General features: G+C 38.1%; 2 protein-coding genes across 5 annotated transcripts in view; one reads left to right on the top strand and one right to left on the bottom strand.

Moving 5' to 3' along the window:
• Positions 1 to 12,363, bottom strand: part of map4k5 (mitogen-activated protein kinase kinase kinase kinase 5) — a 28,763-nt gene extending 16,400 nt beyond the window's left edge. For all 3 annotated transcript variants that reach the window (XM_041971279.1, XM_041971280.1, XM_041971281.1), the window contains exons 1-10: positions 11,969 to 12,363; positions 11,324 to 11,562; positions 7,187 to 7,244; positions 4,097 to 4,187; positions 1,775 to 1,839; positions 1,625 to 1,680; positions 1,486 to 1,533; positions 736 to 778; positions 556 to 628; positions 145 to 276 (exon numbers count right to left, since the gene is read on the bottom strand). In XM_041971279.1, the coding sequence (XP_041827213.1) occupies positions 145 to 276; positions 556 to 628; positions 736 to 778; positions 1,486 to 1,533; positions 1,625 to 1,680; positions 1,775 to 1,839; positions 4,097 to 4,187; positions 7,187 to 7,244; positions 11,324 to 11,431 (674 nt within the window). In that variant the 5' untranslated portion in view covers positions 11,432 to 11,562; positions 11,969 to 12,363. The remainder of the gene's footprint in view (positions 1 to 144; positions 277 to 555; positions 629 to 735; positions 779 to 1,485; positions 1,534 to 1,624; positions 1,681 to 1,774; positions 1,840 to 4,096; positions 4,188 to 7,186; positions 7,245 to 11,323; positions 11,563 to 11,968) is intronic.
• A 518-nt stretch (positions 12,364 to 12,881) lies between these two features.
• atl1 (atlastin GTPase 1) lies at positions 12,882 to 23,579 on the top strand. Of its 2 annotated transcripts, none has more exons than XM_041971348.1 (14): positions 12,882 to 13,039; positions 14,366 to 14,616; positions 15,258 to 15,392; positions 15,623 to 15,727; positions 15,957 to 16,007; positions 17,372 to 17,428; positions 17,599 to 17,691; positions 17,823 to 17,961; positions 18,844 to 18,971; positions 19,076 to 19,132; positions 19,224 to 19,295; positions 19,390 to 19,821; positions 20,208 to 20,222; positions 21,676 to 23,579. In XM_041971348.1, exons 1-14 carry the CDS (start codon positions 13,006 to 13,008, stop codon positions 21,787 to 21,789), a joined length of 1,683 nt encoding a protein of 560 aa, XP_041827282.1. In that variant the 5' UTR covers positions 12,882 to 13,005; the 3' UTR covers positions 21,790 to 23,579. The 2 variants fall into 2 exon arrangements, with proteins under 2 accessions (XP_041827282.1, XP_041827281.1); XM_041971347.1 differs by having other exon boundaries at positions 12,882 to 13,045.
• Positions 23,580 to 24,415: the final 836 nt, after the last annotated feature.

Below are 24,415 nucleotides of genomic sequence, written 5' to 3'. Positions count from 1 at the left end.
CATTTTTTTTCTAAACATTTTTTTATAGAACAGGATGGCTATTCAAGTAACCAAACACTCAAGGAAACATTCCAGGAAACAAAAGCAGGAAGAAGTGATGCAAAGAAGCTCTGACTGATCTTTCTTGATGGAAGTTAAACACACCTCATTGGATGCAGGTCAAACATTGGAGGCTGCAGCTCGGCCAGCTCAATGGATGTGATACCAACAGCCCAGATATCACACAACTGGTTGTAGCCACCATTCTTTTCCACTGCTGCTACCTCTGGAGCCATCCTAGACAAAGTCAGAACAATGCTTTACCAGTTACTCAAAAATAAAAATGAAAGGATGGTTGGGTTTCCTAAAACTCACCATCTTAAACACTATTTCTGTGGTGATCTGAGTAATCAGGGTCATAGACAGAACAGAGTATCTATCCAGGAGTCTCACATTAAACAGCTGACCAATGACACAACATGGGAAAACTGAACTTGTGTCCTTCAGGTGAATTATCTATCGAACCACTGATATCACCACAAACCAGATCCTCTTAGATAAGGGTAATGCTCTCACCAATAGGGTGTTCCGATGAAAGACTTTCTTTTAGCAATGGTGGCTGTTATTTTGGCTGCGACTCCAAAGTCAGCTGGAACAAGGATAGACAGGGCTTTTCAGATTATGTCATGCACATACGACTAAAAGCCACAAAGGATTTAAAGTTCTCAAGAATTAAGATGTTAAAGAGCCTCTTACCTAACTTCACATCTCCGTTGTCCGTTAGAAGAATGTTTGCACCCTGTAAACAAAACCCATAAACATTTGGTTTTAAGAATATTTTCATAACGAAGCTTAAAATAGTGGAGAGATGATTTTTTATTCAATTGGTTTATAAAAAGCTGCAGTAAGGTATAAACTTCTGTGATTAACATCTTGTGTGGTTGAATCTGTAGCTGCTGATTTGTTTATATCTGATCTGAATTTCAGTAAAAACTGCACCAGTGTCACAGCTACTGAAACTGTTTCTGTTGGCGGTGACTGACAGACTCTGGTGGCATCCTGCAGTGAGAGTAGAGGAAACAGGAAGCGCTTGCTGCATAGAGCTGAGAAAAGATAATAGGTCCAGCCCTGACCTTTATGATAACACATAAGAGAGAAAGGTTCTAGCCTTTTGTGCATGCATCAGGAATAATCATCTACAGCTCAACTACAAAACTGTAATAAGTGTCATTACTGGTCACATGTTTTCAAGTGAACTCTTGAGCAGCTGTGCTTTTCCTGACTACATTCAACACCTTTCATGCACTTTTGTATCAGAGAGAAGCTACATTTAACAGCCAAAAATGCATTTTCAGTCGTGTCTATGCTACCGTTGCTTCTTTAACTAGTCACATTGTGAGATTCATTGATTATGGGAAATCATTGTGAGCGTGACATAAAAGAACAATTAGAGTTAAAAAAAGAAAAAAAAGAAAAAAAAGAAAAAGAAAAAAAAACAGATCACACCTTGATATCTCGGTGCATCTTGCCTTTGCTGTGTAGGTAGCCCAAACCCTGCAAAGGAAATGAAAGTAATTTGTGTTGAGTTTTGCAACAATTACAAGGAACAGGACTATTTTTTTTTTTTTTTTTTAAGTAAAGTTACCTGCAGCGTCTCTCTGCTGACATATGCAATCTGAAGTTCTGACAGAGGTCCAGTTACTAGAAAACATTTTTTTCATTCAGTTTGTTTGCATGGTATGAAAGGCAGAGAGAAAAGTTAATTTTATTAGTTGCATATAAGAAAAAATCTCACCATGATAGATATCCTGCAGAGATCCTCCGCCACAGTATTCCATACATATCCAAAGTTTCTCCCGACTTGAAAAATAAACAAAAAAGCAGAGTAAACTTCCATGCTGGAAGAAGCTTAGCAGGCTAGCTAGAAATGCCACACAGCTCAAATACAGTTCATGAAATAGTTAAAGAACAGTAAAAAAAAAAAAAAAAAAAAATCTACTTTAAACAGCTTAGCCAGTTCAATAACACTGTATATCAGGCTGGAAAAACATGCAAATTTGTTTTTTGTTACTTTGATTCAACTTAACTAACATCCTAGCTGGATGAAGTTGTGCACACGCACCTTCATATGAGATGCTTTAAAACACATAACCTAAAACTGAAAACCTCTTATTGCTTATAGTCTTTCCTGTGTCATGTCAGGGTTTGAAACACATTTTTTAGTAAAGGTGCACTGGTGCACATGGCACAACAATTACTTGCACCCAAAAGAATTTAGGCCCATTTTGTGAAATATTAACCTGAAATTTAATCTTATGAAATCTTACAAAAACTAAAGCAAAGCAAAGTTTCAGTTTTTTTATTTACTCCTGGCAACGACTAAAATCTTTATTCAAGATTAATTGCTTTAGTTAGGTGTGCAATTTAATGATGATTCAAAACTGGTGTATTGCAAGTTGTTATAAGTTCCGCTATATAAACAAAAGTGAAATAACTTCTGGCTTAAAAGCAGCTTTTTTGTAAAAACAAATAAGCTGCTTTTTAACAGCAGTACTCTCTTTTAAACATTAGTAGTTAAATATTTCTTGTAAATCTCAACGTAAATATTACAGTAATAAGATCAAATATTCATAGGAAAGAAGGATGAAAATTTAGGATTTATTAATGAAAAGCTAACACATCAGAAGGATGAAAATCAAAGTTGTATGATGCTGATTTCTAAAAACAGAGGGGACAATATCTGATGGTGAATTTCAGCCATCAGATGTGTTTTCCTGTTTGAACAGACAGAATACCACATTACAATCTCAGATCGTTCATAATGGGAGGGAGGAAGTGATGTTTAAGAGAAAAATTAAGTTTGTCTACAACTGGTCATTTTCTCCTAAAATTCCCCTTTTAGGAGATAAATGATGACATGTTTAGCCTGAAACTTTACATCTAAAAAAAAAATAAAAATAAATCAAACATAATTCCTTGAAACGAGCACAGTATGCCGGGAATGAGTTTTCATCAAGTGCAGCTTGTTTCCTCGTGTGGAGACGTTGACAGACACCTGTTCAGGTGATGCTGCAGCAGCACGTCTACAGATGATGTCAATGATTGAGACACGAATAGACGGCCATGCACAGTCAGTCAGTAAGCTGAGAACGCTGCAAATTACCATTTTTTTCCTTACTTGTACAAGCGCACGTGTGGTCAAAAATGAGAAGCACTGCTCCAAATTTACATGCACAAACTCATTCATGCATGTGGTATTTTGAGCCCTGCGTGTACTGAAAACGCAACATCCTTCCTTTGTATTTTAATGTTCTGTAACATATGCGGGGAAAAAAAGGTGTGAAGAAAAAAAAAAAACGAAAACCCGAATATGTGTCTTTAGCTTTGTCTCACATGAATAAATTTTAGGTTAAGTAGAGAAATATGTCACCTCTGAAAAAAAAAATATTTTAATAACAGAAAAGCAGCTGATAAAACTGCATGATTCTCTTCTTTTTCCAATCATTATTATTCTACTTTTCACACATTTTAGCTGGTTGTGCAAACTATTCGAGGAAAAGCATGAAACATAGATTACCTTAATAACTAAAATTCAGTTTTTCAAACACAGCTGACAAATTTTCAGAATTATCAGTGGATGACAGGTTGCTCATTAATATCTTATGTAACCATTTGGGCTCTGTGTGGCAGGACTATACAAGACTTACCTGCTGTGCTAAGAGAAGCATCTCTCTACACTAAGAGTCATATAAAATAGTTCAGAGGTTTATATTCCAGTTAAACCTGCTGGATGTCTGAGCCAGATGTGGGCAGACCAGAGCTACTTCCTCTAAGATAGCAGCCACAGAAAAAAACAGAGCCCAGTAAAACATAAGAGCAGCCCTCTGGTCCAAAAGGAGTGAGTCAACACCAGTTAGGTCCAGATAAAGGGTTGAGTCATACTTTCACACATGTGTGACAAAGCAATTGAATACACTGTGTGAGTTTTGAGGAGGAGCGGCCTGTTAAATCACTCAGCTGCATTTTAATTCCAAAAATGTTGTACCTTGGAAGGGCTGTGAGATAAGAGAAACCAGATTGCAAAATGACAAAAGGAGGATTTTGTCCCGGCTCTTACCAAAGGTAACTCCCAAAGTAGGCCACAATATTGTGGTGCATACATTCCTTCACCATGAATATTTCCTGCTGTATGATGGAAAAATCATCCCCTGGAAACAGAGAGAAATCACACATGGACAAAATGTTATTTTTCTTTTCTGTACAGGGATTTTCCTCATTTTAAAATGAGAATATATTGCAGGCTGGGAAATTAAACCATTTAGGTTTTTCACTTTCAACTGTGTTCACTTTAAAAACAAACAAAGAAAATATAACAATGTTGGCTCATATTTGCCCAATTTCCAGAGCTTCTTTCCAGTCCAGCAATGTACTCTAACATACCTTTTTACTTCCTACTGGTTAGGAAGTAAAATATAAAAATATGTTAGCCCATCTGCTTACAATTGTGCAGATAGCCCTGGAATACATTAAGAAGAGGTTAAGATCTACCAGGCAACCAGCTTCAGCACTCTATCAACAAGCTGTCATGACAGGTATCAGTCCAGGTTCAGCTCATTCAGTGGACACACCACCAAAAACTAATCAATACAGAAGGATTCAGATTACTAGTGGTGAAATTTAGCAGCAGTATTTTTTATTTTTCGTCCCACCAACATTTGGCAGTCTGTTGGAACAAGTTGATATGTAGACAGATTTGTGATTTCTGTAATAAAATCATCTGCCTGGCGGTAAGTTTTGGGTAGTGGGTGTAGCTTTGTCCTACTTATCATAATCGCACACAGCTGCAGACACTGAACCTGGCAGCTTGCATTCAAGTCAATTAGAGATACCTCCTGGACCACAAAGACTATCAAGCATAAACAGTTTGTATTTAGTGAGGCAGCTGTTACACAGTAGCTGTGTTTTCAGCCTGTCTGGAAGTGTTTAGACTCTCGTGTGAGGGTCTGAACATACACCTCTGTCTGGTTGGAATGTCTGCAGAACATTTTCCAAAGTATCCGACAATACACAGCACACCAGAATATTTCCATCTGCTTTGGACTAAAAAGAATTTCTTTCATATTAGCATTGAGTATTAGGATTTGTTTGTCTTTTGTTAGACTTGATACAAGTCTGCACCTCTCTTTTATGCATCTTATTGAACAGACTGAGGTGAAATGCTTTTAGTATTAACTTCCAACTCATTATTAATGAGGACAAAATAAATGTCTGAACAGAGAGCAGTTGCAGCAACCATTTTATCAAAAATCTTGAATGAAGACAAGTGAAACTTGGTTCTATTGGTATTTAAACATAAACACTGTAAGTAATACATAGGAAAGTACTGTTAAATTTCAGATACATCTAATGACAGACAGCAAAGAGCCGCAAATGCTTGAGCAACAGTAATTTTAGTGACATGACTCTAAAGTCAGTCCAAAGAAAAAAAGTAACGAGTCACGCCACAGTCTTCTGCTCTTGGTGAGTTGAGGCTGGAGAATGCAGCCACTTCCTCTCGAGCTGAGCGCTTCCCTCTGCTCTGAATTACACATTCTTGCTTTTACTCTCAGGTCACAATTCAGTATGCTGCAGCTATTTAATCTGAAGTCTTAATTTCAAGAACAACTGACAGACTTTAAGTAATTTAACTAGTAGATTTATAATCCCTAAAGACATGTGTTTGGATGAGATCAGAAATCTCTTTATAAAAGTTACGGCCCGTCGACTGACGTCTAATAGAAACTTAGTCCAACTGCTTTAACTGCTTAAGAAATAAGCCCATTCAAAAATGTGATTTCTGATGTGAACATCTAGGAGGTAGGTTCTTATTTATATTAGATAAATAAGACTGTGATAAAATTAACTCAAATTTAACATCTACAGTACATAAAGGAGAATTACATTTAGTTAGTATAGACATTAATTTCTTAAGCATAATCAAAATTAACACCATAATTTTTACTTTTCTACTAACATACGGTGCTGAATGACATTTTTACTTTTATATTCATAAATTTGATAGCTGGGACCTAATAATAAAATGTGCTGTTTGACGAAGAGAAACTGACCTCTTCTTTATTCCATTAACAACCAACTCGGCTGATCATTTTAAATACTAGTTTGACAAAGCCCCACTGTTCTGACACACTTAACTGTTCTCTGTTTCTCATCTTCTTCACACAGGCGTCACTCATCCTGGTCTAACCTGTTTCTTTGCAGGGTCCACCCAAAGATGTTTACCTTTGGCACAAAAAAAGACTGACTCTTGCAAAAGCCGTGGTAAACAGAAGAAGTTGTTCTTTAGCTGGGTGGCTTTGGCCAGCCTGTGCATTGCTGCACAAATGATGCGTAAAGAAAAGAGGTTTCATATGTTCCTATTTCACATGTTCATTTCTCACATGTGATATTTACAATTGATGAGCTGAGTTTGAGTAATTGAAGCGATGAAAATTTGTTCTGCTTTGGGTCTTCCTTCAAACTTCAGCTAAAACCCTGGTCCTCTAACTCTTAAATCTTTCTACTTCCAGCGTTCCTGCAGAATATTTCACATATTTAACCTCTTGGCCTGATCAGAAGGGAAACATATTTCCTCTAGATCATCTTGAGTCAAGCGACAGATTTGAGAAACCAGTCAAGTGTAAATTCTGCACAATGTTATTGGTTTCCCATCAAAACACCACCAGTACTGCCAGTGACGTGATGAATGAAAGAGAAAACAAATGCAAGTGAATCTCTTCCTTCGCTGGCTGGTAATCAGATGAGCTCTGTCTGTTTGCTGGTGGTACAAAGCTCCTTTAATAATCCACTAATCTGGATCGCACTAACTCTGTCAGTAGGTCATTACCAGCACAGACCCCAAGCTGGACACAGTCAGACATGTCTTCATACAGACAAAAACAACTCACTCTACTTAAAGCCTAAACTCAGAGGTTTTGAGAAAAAAAAATAATTAATTGCAAGGACACTAAACCTGAAGCTCACAAATGTATATAGGAAAGGTCAAAAATGCAAACGTACAGCCCTGCCTCTATATCAGGCAGTAAGAACTTGCATTTAGATGTTTAATATTCATGACATTTTTTGTATTTTATTCAAAAGCCTCCAAATGAGTTGTTCTCCACATTTTCAGAAAAATGAAAACTGATGAGGCGTAGATTATTGTTCTTACCGGGTTCCAGCTTGATGATCTTCACTGCAGCAAGTTCTCCCGTCTGTATGTTTCGAGCCTGAAAGAGACCACCATGACTGTGAGGAAGGCTGCAAAATAATGCAAAACTCTTGATATTATTGATAGTAAATAAACATGTGATTGCAGAAAACTGAATAAACATTGTATAAAATGTTGGGGGCTGATGAGTGTTATACAAATTACTACACATTTGAGGATGTTGCCTTGAACTAAATGTACATGGTACTCTGATGGACATTTTTTTCTGACATTATGGAGCAAATAGTAAGAGATGATCTGCTGTGGTGACCCCTAACAGGATAAGCTGAAAGAGGAGATTAGAGTCCAAATGTTTGCTTTGATCAGCAGATTCAACAATTCAGTAAAATCCTTCCTGAAGCTCTAAATGCCATACTTCAGAGTAGAGGTGGAAATTTTACCTTTAGTTCATAATTTAAAAAAAATGCTCATAACAAATTAACAAGACAACTATCATTACACCAATAACCAATATTCTAAAAGTGTGCGTCCTGATTGGCCAACAAGGGCGTTAAACCAATGAATGCCATTTGGATGATCCTCTCGCCTCTGTGAGAAGCATCACTACATTCTCAACCAATGCCTCAACAACCGGCTTCCTCTATTGTGTTCTCTACAATAGACCTACTAAAATCTAAACTCCTTTAATTTAGCATATTCTACAGTTAATAAGTGTAGTGTTGGTCATGTTAGTCAGAAACAGGAACAACTATGACTTATTAGTAAACCTTTAAATGCCTCAGGGTTTAGTCAGTCTTACTCTTGGATATATTTCTTTTTGGCTTTCTTTTGTTTAGTTCTCCCATTTTGAATTACCAACTTTGCAGTGTGGTTATCCTTTTTCTTTTTAAACATTATTTTAAATTTGACTTTTTACAGAATGTATTAGAAATATAAAAGACAGAAGTGTCCATTGTTAGTCAAATTTCTGTGTCATAGTCAGTTGCACTGTCTTCTAAATCCAGGTCAAGACGGGATGCTCCCTAATCCGTGAGAGTGAAGAGATGGGACAAGCAGCTAAATCAGCCGTAAACCACAAACCCTTCCAGCGTGGCCAACTTTCAACACTGGGATGTGCTGGTATTGCACACACATAAACTTTAACCCATTTAAAAATGCTCTGCAGCCAATGGCACACAGAAGAAAAAAATAATCCTTTAATGGATTGTATTGCACAGTGACACGCCTGTGCTGCTACGAGATTTCTGAAAGGTTTTCTATAGTGTGACAGTTCTGCTTTAAACTGTGTGAATGCAAAAACTGAGTACTTGCCTACAACCTGTGGCTCACTTTACACTTCCTGAAGTAGTTTTAACCAACTTGAGAAGTGAAGCAGGAAAGGAGAAGTTGTAAGTTGACAGATCGTATTTGTGATGCAGGAGGCTGCCAACTTTAACCACCTTTAAAAACCTTTAGCTAAAGAAACGAGGCATCTAATGAGATGGATGTCTTACAGGATCTAACACAACAATCAACATTTAAGACTGAGGCAAATGTGTGTTGTCTGATCAGATCTAATGGAACTGAAACAAGGGTGCATTTGTGAGGAAACACTTGTATAACAACCCTTTCACCTGTGAAGCCTCACTGAGGTGTGGTACTAAAAAAAAGTCTTGACTGGAACATTACCTTATTCTTGAAGTTAACAGATTACCAAAACTGACATCTATATATGACACATACAATAATAGGAGTATCAATACACTGATTAATAATACTGATAATTTTGAGACACAATTAACTGTTTACAAAAACAAATTTTCACATGACAAAACCAAAAGTGTCATTCAGCTGCAAAATGTTAGTGTGCTCTGGCATTTGATTTGATATCATTTAAAAAAATATCCAGGAAGATGAAAAACAATATATAGCAAGAAAAATATATCAAACTACAGAGAGCGCTGACGGTTGGATATAATTTAGAATATGTCTTTTTCAGAGAAGGTTTTACTTAGCAAGAAAATGCCAAACCATTTTCTGCACACATCACAACAAAAAGTCTCTGCAGAGAGAGTCTGGGTGATTAAGAGGTACATTCATAGCAGATTTAAACCCTGGTTTGTTTGTTAAGAAAGCCTGGTTCATTTGAGGAGGTGTGAATGAGCAACCAAACTCTGATGTGGATCAAAGAAGCAAGTTCTGGTACAAACGCAGCTCTCTGTCTGCTTCGACTTTGCAGACTACAACGCATGGCATTGTGGGTAAAATGTAGGCATTGTGGTTAAACATGCAGAAAACATATGTGTGTGTAGAACGACAGCTGGGAGAAATGGCTCATGGTCAGATGTGGAAAAACATGGTAAAAGTTTCTTTGATCAACCCAAGACTGCAAATATTTGATGCAGCTCAAAGTTTGGCTCTTATGAGATGGAAACAGAAGTTGTCCTGCATTAACCAAAAGACGAGTGGGTTTACTTCTTGAGTCGTCTTCTTGTGTCATTTTTTCGTGCAGCTCTGCCTCAGGCAAAGATGGGAATACATGTTTTAAAAGGTCTGGTTCTTTCCTCTAAATCTTGACAGCATTAAATTCAAAATAAGCACATATTTTTGGCTGCATACTCTGTATTCACGCTTTGTACGCCCTCACATCTTTTTTGAAAAAAGGTTGTAGTAAACAATTAATGAGGAGAAAGGCTGTGCCAATCAAAATAATCAATGCATGGCAGACCAAATGAGAACTTTTCTCTATTCGAGGTGCTTCCGCTGTCAATGCAGCACTGAACACACCCATAGTGAAATGCATGTTTAGACAGGGGCTGGATCGTATTTCAGCCCACTGCAGCCCTCAGCCTGTGAGCTCTGAGAAAATACCAGGCGCAGCATTCCACCAGTAGCCTGTCTGGGGGTGGGGGCTGGCCGGAGAGGCTTTGTATGGGGAGAGACCGTAACAGACCAGATGAACTATCAAGTCTGGATCAGATGGTTGGTCTGTTTGTCTGTGGCAGATGAATAAACAAGAAAGTTCTTCAGTAAATCGAACCTCAATACAGACAGAGAAACAGTGGGGCAATCTGGTGGTTGTCAGGTTATTTTGGAGTCTGGTTAATAACACATTAATACACCCACAAACACCTGTATGCACCCAAAAGGAAAGCAATGTCTGCAGAAGAACAAAGGTGCAACTCACTCAGATCTGCAACTGGAACAGTTTTAAATGTCTCTTTTTAAATGACTCTAAATAGTGCAAAATGTCCTTCACAACTTCTCAGATGTGAATTAAATATTTCACCTTGCTTTTCATTTTGACAAATGGTTCAAAACTTTAAGAAGTTTAAGCTTACAGTCATATAACAAGGAAAATATCAAATCCTCACACTGAAGGATAATTTCTGACATTTGCCCATGAAAAAGAGAAATAAATTTCTTTTCTTGAATGTTCCAATAGTCAATTATTTCAGCTCTATTTCCTTTACTTAAAAAAAGAAGAGAAAGAAGAAAAAAAAGAAACCTCTAGAGCTGGCCTGTTTTACCAGCTTGTAGCTGCGTTTCAATCACTACAATTGTAAAAATGCCACTTGCAAATAATGTATACTCAGTTTTATCTCGCTTGTCTAAGAAAACTGTGTGAAACCAAAGGATTCTAAAATAGACAAACAAAACTAGCACACAACACCATGACTGTATTTTAATCACTGTATACGACTGAAAGCTGATGACACGATTGTTTATTATAAGCGAACAGCTAGTAAAACAAAGGAGATTTGACTTGAACAACCGTAAATAATAAATGACAAATTCATTTTTTCTTCCATCTTGATTGTGTGCAATGTTTTGAAACAATAAAAATAATAATAATCAGGAACTTTGAACTATAAATGGTAAACGCTTAATGTCAGGTGTACTCTTTTATATTTTGATCTAAAGTTATTAAACTGTTACAAACAAGACCATAACATTACACTTCATAATAAAGGAATTTCTCAACTTTAGATGCAGAACTTTGTAGCCAGTTGGAAAACTACTGCCAAATGTGGTTACCACATGTTAGCATGACTTACAAAACAAACAACACAGGGTTTATGGCCGATTAGTCATGAGGGGTAAGTCATGCCACATCCAGCTTTATCTATACTGTGGTAACCAACTGCTTCACTGTACCTTGTACACGTCTCCATATGTGCCACTTCCCACCCTCTGGATGAGCTCAAAGTCGTTTTGGGGGTTCTTCCTCTGAATTTCACCGCTTGGCCGGGGAAAGATATCCATGATAGCTTGAACCTGAGGGATCCTTTACATTTAGTTGATTAAATGTGGTGTATGGGGGGGTTGATCACGTAGGTGTCTCGAATAATAGCCGATCAGTGGTACTCAAACGACCCCTCTCCGAGCCCCATGTCCTGATGCAGAGACAGAAAGTTTGAGATGAAAATGCTAAGACAAAGGTATATAGTTACATCAAGCTCGTCAACCGTTTTCATTTTTTTTCCTTCTTTTTCTCTTTTCCTTTGAGTCCGGTTACAAAAGAGAGACCTGGTTACAGCTTTACAGACTGACAAATCTCACTTAAAACATTAGTATTCAAGTTCATTTAAATAATAATTAATGTTACTTAAAACTTGCTTAGAAGACAGCGTTTCGTAAATAAAAGTAACTACTGAGAAAACTTAGCACGAACACTGGGGTCATTCCAGAAAATAGCCAGAGCCAAGCAGGGGCTTAGCGTCAGGGCAAGTTGGCTAACGCTAGCTAACAAGCAAATGTGAACTTAACTCCGCGTCTGGCTCCAACTTAAACTCTGCTTACCTTCTAAAATAAAAACACCGCAGATATGCGCGTTTTGCATTTTAAATGGTCTCAGAGCCTTTTACTGCGCGTTGGCGTCGAATAATAGCAAAAAAAGGAAAAACGATGTTTCTTTGTTATCGAGGAAACAGTAAACTTCAGAGGGCTACTGCTCGTTCCACAGACGTTCCAGTCCACTTCAAACCGCAAAGAGATTCCACGATTAAGTTTTTGTCGTTGACATGTCATTTCCCTCTTTTGGCAGCTTTAGAGAAGCGTCATATTCATACTTAGGATCTGAACGCTAAACTTTACGAATAATATATTAATCTTCAATTTATTTAAAAATGAGGCTCACATAAAAAGCAACTGTGAGCTGCTAATCTCTGGTTTCGTCACTGCAGAACTGTGGTAATATTGCGTTCAAGTGTATGTCAGAAGATCTGACATTTCAACAGGAAAACTAGTCATTGTTGAAATGTTTGGTCCTACAGTTGTAATAGAATATAAATATATAAATATAAAAAAATTACATTAACTGGTGTGTTCTTTGTACTGTACTACCTTAACTTGATTGATAACTGGAATACTTCTTAAATATAATCTGCTTAAATATTGACTCATGTAAGGTTTACATATTCACTCAATGTTCATGAAGGCAGCATCGAGTCCAAACCATGTGTACTTACCGCCACCTACCGACAGAAGATGGAACTACATGTAAATTATTTTCATTGTGGAAAGTGTGGTGATCGTAGTTGCACCACCGCACATAGTCAGCAGTTGTACGTATTTTTATATACATTTCTATCGTATACAACTTTAATATTTCAGAGTTATAAAGTTGATGCTGCTCTTCAGTAAGTAGGAACAAACAACACTGCCCTCTAGCGACGTACACGATCACTACATCACGTTAGGAATAAAAGCTCCATCATCCTCCTGCCATTGGAGCATCGGTGTAGCGGAGACAGGGCATCCTCCCAGCTCCCGACACTCATGACTACCGATTAGGGTCGCTCATCCACGTACAAATAGAGGGATAAAAGGACAGTATTATGGCGAAGCACCGTCCAGAAAGAGACAGCTGGGGTGAGTGTACGTACATTTCATATCTCACTTCCACTGACGCACATATATATGTATGTATTTTTCCATTTTGTCGAGCAGAGGGTGTAATCAGCCCCGCAACTGAAATGTTTATTTGAGACTCTGTTTATGTTATGTTAGATATTGTTGTAATCAGCGTGTTATTATTTTGATACTGTGATATCTAACGCTATTGATAAGGAGAATTACACCTTGTTGCAGTTTGCATCTGCAAGAATATCGGTCAAACCAGACATAAGCATGTCTTGCCATTAAATAGTTAAAGCGCTTCCATTGATGGGCATACTGAAAAATGCTCCATTTGGGGTCTAAAAGGCCTGAAATTCACCCTCTGATTTTACAGTGCTTGATATTGTGAGCTTTCTTTTGATGCTCAGTTGTGCATTTGGCTTGAAATTAGGCAACCTTGCATCAGTAAATAGCCTGTCATCATCCCCATAACCATAATCTCCTCCCAAATCATTATTGCTATTATCCCTATCACCTCCATGATCACGATTATGGTGTAAACCAGCATTCTGTTACTATTTGGCATAACTCTGTGATCCAACTTTAAATTTTGGCCTGCAAGGGAATGGAAAAGGCTTGAATGACTGTTTTAGAAGTAAGGAGTTAAGGGATGACAGGCAGCTTTTTGTTATTAGAGAGTTTATCGGGTCTGACCCACTTTGGGAAGCTCCTCTTCTACTGTTTTAAGGGCAGTGGCAGTAACACGATCAGGTTAACCAGGCAGGCTCACTTTAGGCCCAGGGTGAGGCCTCTGCAGAAAAAAAAAAAAAACAAAACAAACTGACAGTCATCTTTAGGCCTAAAAATAAAGCTTGGATGGTTCCTCCTTTAATTATTCACTGTACATTCATGGTATATTAATCATTCAGCACACCCTTACTTTGTTTGTTACTCCTTAATCTGTTGCATTAGCTTCATGAGAGCAACAGTCAGGATGTAATTTCCAATTACATTCTGCAAATCAACATCACAGCCACTTAGACTCAAGTGAGGATATGTGTGAGAGCTAAAATGCATCATATCTTTGCATCAGGAGAGTCATGCAGCTCAAGTGCTACACAATGGAACAGCAAAGATTTAAAACACACTGAGTCACTGTGTGGAAAGCTCTGGGTGCACGTGATCTCACTTGGTAACAACAGATGGGATGGGTTAAATGGCCTGATTCATTATAATTACTAACAAGATTGCAGGCGTTGCTATTGATCTGGGGCAAACAAAAATTAAAGATGGATACATCTCTCCAGCTTCAGCATTTCTTATAATTTTAACCCCCTCTTTGTCTTATTCATCGTCCAGGGTCCCTCAGTGATAAAAATGTCTATGACTGGAGCTCAGAGGAAGAGGAGCCAGACGGACGAGCCCGGCCAGTCCAAGTGCTGCTGGTCAAAGACGACCACACTTTCGAATTGGATGAGGCGGCACTGAGCCGCATCCTGCTGGCTGAGGAGGTCAGAGACCGCGAAGTGGTGGCTATCTCTGTAGCAGGGGCTTTCCGCAAGGGCAAGTCCTTCCTGATGGACTTCATGCTGCGTTACATGTACAATCACGTAAGTCTCTGCCTCTGTTCAATATTAAGTTGATGAATTAGTAAGTGACAGATGAGGCATCCTATTTAAATTCTAAAGCCTTATGTGCATCAGTTTTTTTCTAATTGTCATGAACTCCAACATTTAACATGCTAACTGAGGCCTGTAGAGTCTGAGGTGCAGTTCTTTGCAATTCCACTGAAGATTGCACGGTCAGACCTGGTTTGGAAGTCCACTCCTGGGAAGACTGTCAACTGTCTTGAATGTTTCCTGCTTGTGAATAAAGTTTTCCCTGTATATAATGCTAGACTCCAGCTTGTTTAGAAATGGCCTTATAACCCTTGCCGTTTAACTGGCCTCAACAGTTACTTCTTCAGGATCATTACATAATATATAAAGTGTTCTCCATATGAGATTGGAGTTACCTAATTTAAAAAAAAAATCATAAATTATTTCCTAATACATTGAACGTGGTGTAAATGCCTTCTCACATAACTGCACCTTTAAGTTTCTCTCTCTTCTCTATATTAATATTCTGTACAGTCAGTTACACATTTTTAGCTGCTTCTGACATTTTTCTAATAACAGCTGAAAAACGCTGACAAATGATTCAGTACTTACATTTAGAGGGTCTAACTTATCCATTAAATGTTGATGTTCAGGCGTCTGAGAAGTGGCTTGGAGATGCAGATGAGCCTCTGACCGGCTTTTCCTGGAGGGGGGGCTCAGAGAGGGAGACCACTGGGATTCAGATCTGGAGTGAGGTCTTTCTTGTGGACAAACCAGATGGAAGAAAGGTGAGACTGAGTTTCTCTCTATAGCTGAATGGAGAGTAGAGTGTTACAGTTAACAGGGCAGATGATTAAATATGAGACTGATACCTGCACGTCTAGTTCTGCCAAACCATTTAGATCCTCTTGCCGAGAGCTCAAATACATACGCAGTGTTTATTCAACACAACGGAGTCACCTGAGACATGTAGACTCCTGCAGCACAAGTCAGTGTCTCCATCTGTCTTATTGCACAGGTGGCTGTATTGCTAATGGACACACAAGGCACGTTTGACAGCCAGTCAACGCTGAGGGATTCAGCCACCGTGTTCGCTCTGAGCACCATGATAAGCTCCATGCAGGTACACACACCTCGACTCATCTGACCCAGCTTTAGAGCTGATAAAATCATGCACGGTCATTTGTTCTATGATCACTGGTTTACACCTCTAAAGATGGCATTGCAACATGTCCTTCACTTTGGCCTGGATCAAAATATTTCAGCTTTTTCTTCTTTTTGTCTTCATATACCGACATAAATTGCAAATGATTTGAACAGCTGACGGTAAATGAATGAATGAACTCTTTCAGGTTTACAATATCTCACAGAATGTACAAGAGGACGATCTGCAGCACTTACAGGTAAAAACCTCTGAAATCAGTTAAAAACTAGACATGAATTTTAGTTTAGCTTATAACAGAAACAGTATTCATGTTGCATTTTACAGTATTATGCAGATTTAATTTTTTTGTGTCAACACAAAAATATATAAGCCAAGACAAAAACTTATGGAATCATGACTCTAGGAGGATGGTTTTGTTTTTATTTAAAGAATAAATAAAAGGGAAAAAAGCTTTTTAACAGCTGGCACTTAAAAATGTTTTTTCTTTTTAAAATGCTGCTATGTTTGCATTTTTCCTGGTCAAGGAGAAGAAAAAATAACAATAAAAAGTAATTTCTTCTTTGTTGTACCTCCTCTTTTTATTTTTAAAGCTTGAATTATTTTATTTGAGGTGTGGATGTCAGTAACAATAAACAGTATCTATAGGCTCAATGAAAAGCCATAAAGACTTTGCAAACAATTTCCGAGTTCGTATTTGTAAATCCAGTTTTGTCACCATGTAATAAAATTCCCTGAGAAATTCAAGTTTGTAAATGTGTCAAAAAGGATTTGCATGGTTGTAGAAAAGATTTGTATTTGAAAGGAAAAATATTAGAGCTTTTACAGAGAAGCAAAGCAAAAAACTTGTTGTACTAAGATGCAGTATCATGTTGAAAATGACCTCATCAGTAAATCTCTTTTCGAAGGACAGGATGAGGAAAGTTTCCAGAGTTTTAATGGACACCTGTGCATTCAGTTTAGAGCTAATGAGGCCATGACCACCAGTTCTCTACCTGACATCAGACCCAGATCACCAGTGTTCGTTGATTTTCACCTGTATGCTTAATCGGACAGAAAATTCCAGCATCATCTCTGAATCTCCTATGATTCATCTCTGAATATCACTTTCATCCATCTATCATCACAACTGGTTTTCTTCCTCGGTCACCTTGTCTTATATATATAAGTCCCATTTCCCTTCAGCCAGTTTCTTGCGGATCAGACACACACTTGTTACTTTTGCAGAAAGCGGGTTTGCTTTGAGTTTTCTTTCATGCAACATACAGGTCTGTTTCACCTTTACAAGCGTCCCGTTTTGTTTGTACTTGTGACTGGGAACAACCAACAGCTTTTGCCATATTTTGTGTCTCCTATCAAACAGCCCAGTGCAACAGCTTGTTAGTTTGTAAATTTTCTCTTTGAACTGCAGACTGCTTTTCATATTATCTGTTTAGTTCTTTACAAACCAAACAGCTGAATGAACATCCTCCAAGAGTCGTGATTCCATCGTTTTTGCCCAGGGGTTGAAATTACGCCAACTTTGTTTGTCTCCTTTAAATAAATATGTGGTGTCAAAACAACAAAGTTTGAGAATGTTGATGATTTTATCTTCTTTTTTTCCAGCTTTTTACTGAGTATGGCAGACTAGCAATGGAGGAGACTTTCCTCAAACCATTCCAGGTACAGGATATTTTCACTTTCTGGATTCCAATAATATGCTGATTGATTAAAATTGTGTGTAAGTTTCAGTTGTTATAAATATCAGATTTAGGTTTGTTGTGTAATTCAGTACAGTAAATAATTTAAACTTTAGTTCAGAAGAAAATTTCGGTTTGTTTTTTTCCTCCAAGTCCATGATATTCCTGGTTCGTGATTGGAGTTTTCCATATGAGTTTCCCTACGGACAAGAAGGAGGCATGAAGTTCCTGGAGAAGAGACTGAAGGTCAGTCTTAGCAGATGTTACTGAGGCCAATTCACTGCCACATCAGTTCCCTCAGCAGCTGAGACCGATTTCACTGAATCAAGACTAAAACCTGAAACACGTGCTTGTGTGTGTGTGTGTGTGTAATGCAGATCTCAGAGAACCAACATGAAGAGCTGCAGAACGTGCGGAAACACATCCACTCCTGCTTCACCAATATCTCTTGCTTTCTGATGCCTCATCCTGGCCTCAAAGTGGCCACCAACCCACACTTTGATGGGAGAATAAAAGGTATCTTCTCAGCAGCAGTTGGTTTTTTGGGTCCGTTTGTGTGCGTCTTCAAAGCAGAAAGTGCTACCATTACACTTCATATAGCAAGAGCTACACCAAAGATGCTCTGCTCTTCACTAACTGCTCTATGCTGTGTTATTCTACAGCGGCTTCTGGCTTTTTTTGTTTAGTTTTGCTCTCAGTTTTGTTAATAATTACAAAACAAGGACCGACTGTTTTTTTTTATCAGTGCCAGATTGTCATAGCTACTTTGCGTTTCTTCCCACTCTATTCTGCATATTATTTGGATTTGATGTTTTGGGACTTTGCTGGATTTCCTCTCAGGCTTTCTATTTGTTGCTTCGTAAATGATTAAAGTTTATTCTACTTTTTACCTGTCTGCATCATGCATGTGAGTCTAGAATTGGTACTCTCCATACAACCATGCAAATGACATATGGGTTTTAATGTATTCAAAAAACAATATGAAATAGTTTCTACTGCTATGGCTGTATATTACTAACCAAACGTCAAGCAGTTGGTCCAGCTGGACCTTTGTAAAGACATTGATGACTCTCAGATAATTAATCTTTATCATTTTATTGTTCCTTATCAACTATAAAAGTACCCAGAGGACGTTCATGTGCTCACTGATCGATCCAGTAATATCTCAATATCTCAAATGCTTTGCTATTGAAATTTATTACAGACTTTCTTCTCCAGGTCAGACAGATCATATAGGGAGGTTGTTCTTTTTTCATTTCTCTAAATGGGGAATCAAGTTTATGTTAATGCAGAATTCTTCATTTTCAGTCAGATGGACATACATTTTATAAGCCAATGCAGCTTCTGGATTTCATTACACGCTGTAAATACTGACATGTCATTCTCCTCCTTGTCTAGAGATAGATGGTGAGTTCATTAACAACCTGAGGATTCTGGTTCCCTGGCTCCTCAGTCCTCAAAGCATCGACGTGAAGGAGATTAACGGAAGTAAAATCACTTGCAGAGGCCTGCTGGAGTACTTCAAGGTCAGAATGAAGGACCATAATCATGCATAGCAGACACCACTGATCTTAGAGGAGCTATAAGGAGCATGCAACATATCTATACACTCAATTGTCTTGTGTTTCAGGCATACATAAAAATTTATCAAGGTGAAGAGTTACCACATCCAAAGTCAATGCTGCAGGTATTTTTTTTATGTTTGTTGCTGTTCTACAGTTAGTATTTTGTTTACTATGACTTCTACTTAAAGAAATAATCACTGTGCTTCCACTCAGGCCACAGCAGAGGCCAATAATTTAGCAGCCGTTGCAGCTGCAAAGGATTTGTACAACAAAAAAATGGAGGAGGTTGGTGAGAAAAAAAAGAGACTTTCAGTTAATCCATCACTGTCCACTTGTTGTCTGATACTTCTAATCTGAACTAACTCCTTTTCGTTCTCAGGTCTGTGGAGGTGATCGGCCCTTCCTGGCCCCCAGCGAGCTGCAGGCTCGACACAGCCTCATCAGAGAGGAGGCCGTGCAGCTGTTCCGCGGCGTGAAGAAGATGGGAGGCGAGGAGTTCAGCCGCCGCTACCTGCAGCAGCTGGAGGGAGAGATCGACGAGGTGTTTGTCCAGTACATCAAGCACAATGACTCCAAGAACATTTTCCACGCCGCCCGCACGCCGGCCACGCTGTTCGTGGTCATCTTTGTCATGTACGTGGCTGCGGGGATCACGGGCTTTGTGGGCGTGGACATCATTGCCAGCTTGTGTAACATGATCCTCGGTCTGGCTCTGATCACTCTCTGCACCTGGGCCTACATCCGGTACTCCGGGGAATACAGAGAACTTGGTGCCGTTATTGATCAGGTGGCGGGTGCACTGTGGGACCAGGTAAGTCCAAGAAAGCCACACACTCATAGCCACAATTATAACTGAGGACAATAATATTTTATCATTTACTCAGGACAGAAATGAAGTCTGTAATAATAATAATAATAATAATTCCCTTTTGGTCATTTGATAACAAATTCAGCAGCTAAAGAATACAGAGATAAATGCATCAACCTCATCAAGTTCCATCTTTCGGACTTCGGTGAATCACTGTATTTTCACCACTAGGTGGTAGCAGCTCCCTTTAGATCATTTGCATAAAAACTCACTTAAGCTCAGATCCAGCTGAACAAGAAGTCATTATTTGATAACCTTGATATTGTCTGTGTTATGCATGTATATGTACTCACTTTGTCTGTATTCATTTCCTTTTAATGCCTCTGCAGGGGAGCACAAATGAGGTAAGTCTGAGCATCTGGAAAAGCTGAGAGTGAGAGCATCAATGTGGGCAACAAATGTTTCATTTGTGTCATTTTTCTAAATTATTTTAATAATCAGATTGCTGTAGTAGGAAGTTTGTTTACAGGTTTTAGTTTCCTACATATGTATATTCATTCTGCTCTGAAAGATGCTCTCTTTGAAACAGATGTGATCTGGATTTGGAGCAGTTGCTCAAAAGTCTGTGTATTATATCAGGTTACTCCTGCTATGTGCACTAATAAAACCCCAAATCACCAGGGATGCTACCTTTTGAAGTACATTCTGATAACAAGTGAAACTGTCTCTCTCCTTTTTGTCTTGTATTCTTCTTGTATTCTTTGTTACAGTTTAAATCACATTTGTAGACTCCGTAACAGCCTAATGATTTTTAAAGGTGTTCATGAGGTGTTCATGTTATTAGTTTGCATTTGTTTAATACTATTTTCCAGTTTATCCCCAACATACAGGGATTTCTTCAGATTGTCTTAACCTTTTAATTGCATCTTCCGTAGATGATGAAAACTACTAATTCAATGTTCTTTTTAAAACGTTATGCTACAAATGTTGAACAATTTGCCCACATATGATTTAACTGTGGGGAACCCCTTCAATTTTCTATATCTGACATAGCCTCTCTGTGTTCTTTTTATATCCAATCACGTTAGTGACATGATGCAGATTAATAAGCTGTGAGATGTTCCTCCAGTTTTCTCCTTTTCTTTTTGCATGACACTATTTTCCAATTCAACCATTTAAATTTTCTCAGATTTAGTGTTTATAAAGCGAATCTGAGAAAAAGCTACATGAAGTAATATATTATTTTTAAATATTTACTTTAAACTATTTGTACATCATTACATTCTGTATTTGAATATGTTTTACATGTTTACATACATACACAAATACAAAAAACTAACGTAACAGCAATGCAGTTATAAAGCTAAACAGTCCTTTTGTCTTTTAAAGAAAGAAAAAAATACTATCAAAGTCAAAAGAACTTCATCAGTCTCCCTTGGGAGAAATTAGTCTTGGATAAAGGATTTTGCTGCACTGACAACACAAATGCATACACCCCCCATATCACTTAGAGCTGGCTGAGTAGTTAGGCTTACAGTTATCTGCCTAGTCTCAGGGGTTTCCTGTTCACCTGTTCCTCCTGACATATAATGAGCTTCACTGACAGAGGGATGAATGAATGTTTGCACTGATTATAGTATAATGAAAATTTTTGCTCACATGGAGGTCATGACTCAGCATTGTACTAGCCATTATGAGTATAGAAAAAACTGGATGTTTATTATTGATGTCACTGTGATTTAAGCCCTTGTTAACTGTGTGTGTGTGTGTGTGTGTGCACCTAACAAAAACTGCTCGTAGACTTATTTTACCTGATATATCTTGATGTATGTCTTCATCTCCTTCTTCGCTCCACAGGCTCTCCACAAGCTGTATAATGTAGCAGCCAATCACAGGCACCTGTACCACCACGCCTTTCCCGGGCCTCAGGTGAACGAGGCTGCTGAGGAGCGGGACATGAAGAGGGACTGACGAGGTGAAGACAAACACAGCAGAGACTCCCTTGGGATGGACAGAAAAGGAAGAGGAACATCCTCGCCCATCAGGCACTCTTTTATTCTGTTATCGGCTGGTGTGGCCCACCAGCACAGTCACTACTTTAATCCTTATAGCGGACTGTATAACGTACATGCATAGGTAATGTCAGGGCATCTCCTCGGTGGATGCCTGCCATCGAGTGTCGGATGCAAAATTTCATCGTCTTTCACTTTTTGTCCATGAGCACACGTGTACAGATTCCCTAGGCACTCTGCTGGAGGAAATCTCTGAATACTGCACCTCCAGTCAGCTGTTTATTTCATATCTTGACAAGTTTTTCAATCATTTGTTGCTGGCAACTCTTTTCAAAAGTATAGCCAAATCTGTGAAATCCCCATTTGTGGTGATCGTTCTGTTCTTTGAAGTTTAGTGCTGTTTATTGAGAACATTAAGTATGATCTGCGAACGCCAAAAATATGTACTGTGTTAAATAATGAAGCAGCATCATCAGCATGGTTAATGTTAGTCATCTTTAAGCTCTAAAATCAGGTACACTTTATAAAAAAAAAATAATTGTTTTAATGGTTGTGACAAAGTGGTATTGTGCCATAACATGTAAAGTAATTCCACATCTACTGCAGCCCGGCTACATGCACTCAGTGGCACATTTATTAGTTGTATACAGTCTGTTTGCTTTGGAGGTGCTTTTAGTGAAGTTCTGGATCAGGGAGTAAGCTGTGTGCTGGCGTCTGCACCAGTATTACAGCACTGGAAAGATAAAAGCAGAGTTACATCAGTTCAAAGTTTACACAACATGTTGGCATTAAGTCTCACTTTTTAGTCTGCTTGCAGTTTTGTAATTACGCAGCATCCCTGTGATCCTTTATACATGTGTTTGGCCTTTTTAGGTTGAGGGGGAAAGAGTGAGTTTAGTTGCTATTGTGACACAGAGGTGGCCGGTGAAGCCATTGTTTTCCCTTACTGAATGTTCGAGCAAATCCGAGGAATGTAGCTGTTTTGTGGCCACTGAGGAATCAAAGCTAGATGTTGCAGGGTGTGGCCACAGGCCTGCTTCGGGACAGGATCTTTATTCCAGATCCCCTTCATCAACTTCACTCATGTAACTAAATCATCGGTTCAAATCTGTTGCATGGCAACAGAGGAACAACAGCCTTTGCATTTGTAAACAAAACAGCTAGTAATAGTGACAGGGCTATTTAGTGTTTGGATACTCTGGCTCAGTAGACTGCAGTACATTTATTTAACTGTGGTTCTTTTTACTCTTTGACTCTCAATTGTTGCTTTGTAAGACGTCAGCATCGCATACGAAGCTACAGTCTGTTTTTTTCATGCATATTTACTGAGTTTATGGTGGGGTTTGACCTCAAGGGTTAAAGATTTAAAAGCACTGCAGCAGAGTGGCTTCTCGAGTCTTCCACAGTGTGTAATCAACATCACTGAGGCTTTCACACAAACCACTTTAGTCCAGTTAACGACTCACAACGTTTAAAGTCCATTTTTTTGGGAAACTGTTTTGGATTTCGTGTCCATTCATGAGTCAGTAGAGCAGTATTTGTTTACACTGTGGAGCAAGATTTTGTTCATAAAAAAAGGAGAAAAATAAACAGACTTTAATGATTCTTCATCAACATCCTCTTTGGGTTATCGTTAGGTTAAATGAGATAATGTCTTGGTGAGCTCCTTCAAGTCACTCTGCTTAATCTCAGCACACTCATTACAAAATTTCAGTCACAAAGAAATAATAATAAAGATGGACCAAACTATTCAAACTGATGCGTTTGTTTTAATATTTGTCATTAGACAAGAAGTTCATTGCATTATATACATATATATAAATAAAAATGCAGTTAAACAAGTAAAATTGTGTAAACAACTACATTAGTGTGAAACTAAGAAAATGTAACCATTGATGTTTTTTTTACAAGAATTAAGTGGTGCAGTGTTTGTATTTAAAAAAGAAAAAAAAGTTGAAATCCTGTCTAATACAATCCCATCATTTTAAAGCTAAAAATTTCTCACAATTTCATTTTATTTCTCTTAGTTAAGAACTTAACAGGGGATTTTTTTTTATAAAAAGAAAAAAAACTTCCAACTAAAATTACAATTCATGTAAATGTAAAATGTAAGTATTATGGTGCAATCTAAAAATAAATAAATCCTGCTTAAACTGAAACGTCATCACAAAGCAAAGAAAAATTGATTAATTTTTTTTTAATTACACAAGGCTTTCTTTATGCATTTTTGTGTGATTAAAAAAAAGTGAAAAAAAATATCAAGACAAACAAAATCCAACCTAAATCGACACTCTTATTATAAAGCCAATAAAAGTTAAATCTTTTGGTTTATCTACCACATGCAAACTGAAGGGTCCATGCATCCGCAGGTAGCACATAAAGGCCTGACAACAGCGTCCTGCTGCAGCTGAAAACACAGCGGTGAAACTGAAATGCTTCACAGTTCCACAGTCTCCATAAATCTGAGGCAGAAATGCAGAGTCATGTTTTAACTGTCCTTTTTTTTTTTTTTTTTAGAAAAGAAAAAAAATGGCTTAAGTTACTCTTTAGGAATTATTATGTAATAAATTAACAAGTTTTTCTCC

This window comes from Melanotaenia boesemani, chromosome 20, assembly GCF_017639745.1.
Source record: "Melanotaenia boesemani isolate fMelBoe1 chromosome 20, fMelBoe1.pri, whole genome shotgun sequence".
In the NCBI taxonomy this organism is placed as follows: Eukaryota; Metazoa; Chordata; class Actinopteri; order Atheriniformes; family Melanotaeniidae; genus Melanotaenia; species Melanotaenia boesemani.
Note: the sequence above shows the minus strand (reverse complement) of the source record. Positions and strands in the feature narration are given on the sequence as shown.

Bases quoted from the DNA above. Each gene is read 5' to 3' on its own strand.
- atl1 (XM_041971347.1), top strand. From the start codon at position 13,006: ATGGCGAAGCACCGTCCAGAAAGAGACAGCTGGGGTGAGT. The intron at 13,046-14,365 runs GTACGTACATTT...TTCATCGTCCAG, and splicing joins AAGAGACAGCTGGGGTGAGT to GGTCCCTCAGTGATAAAAAT. The intron at 19,133-19,223 runs GTATTTTTTTTA...GCTTCCACTCAG, and splicing joins ATCCAAAGTCAATGCTGCAG to GCCACAGCAGAGGCCAATAA.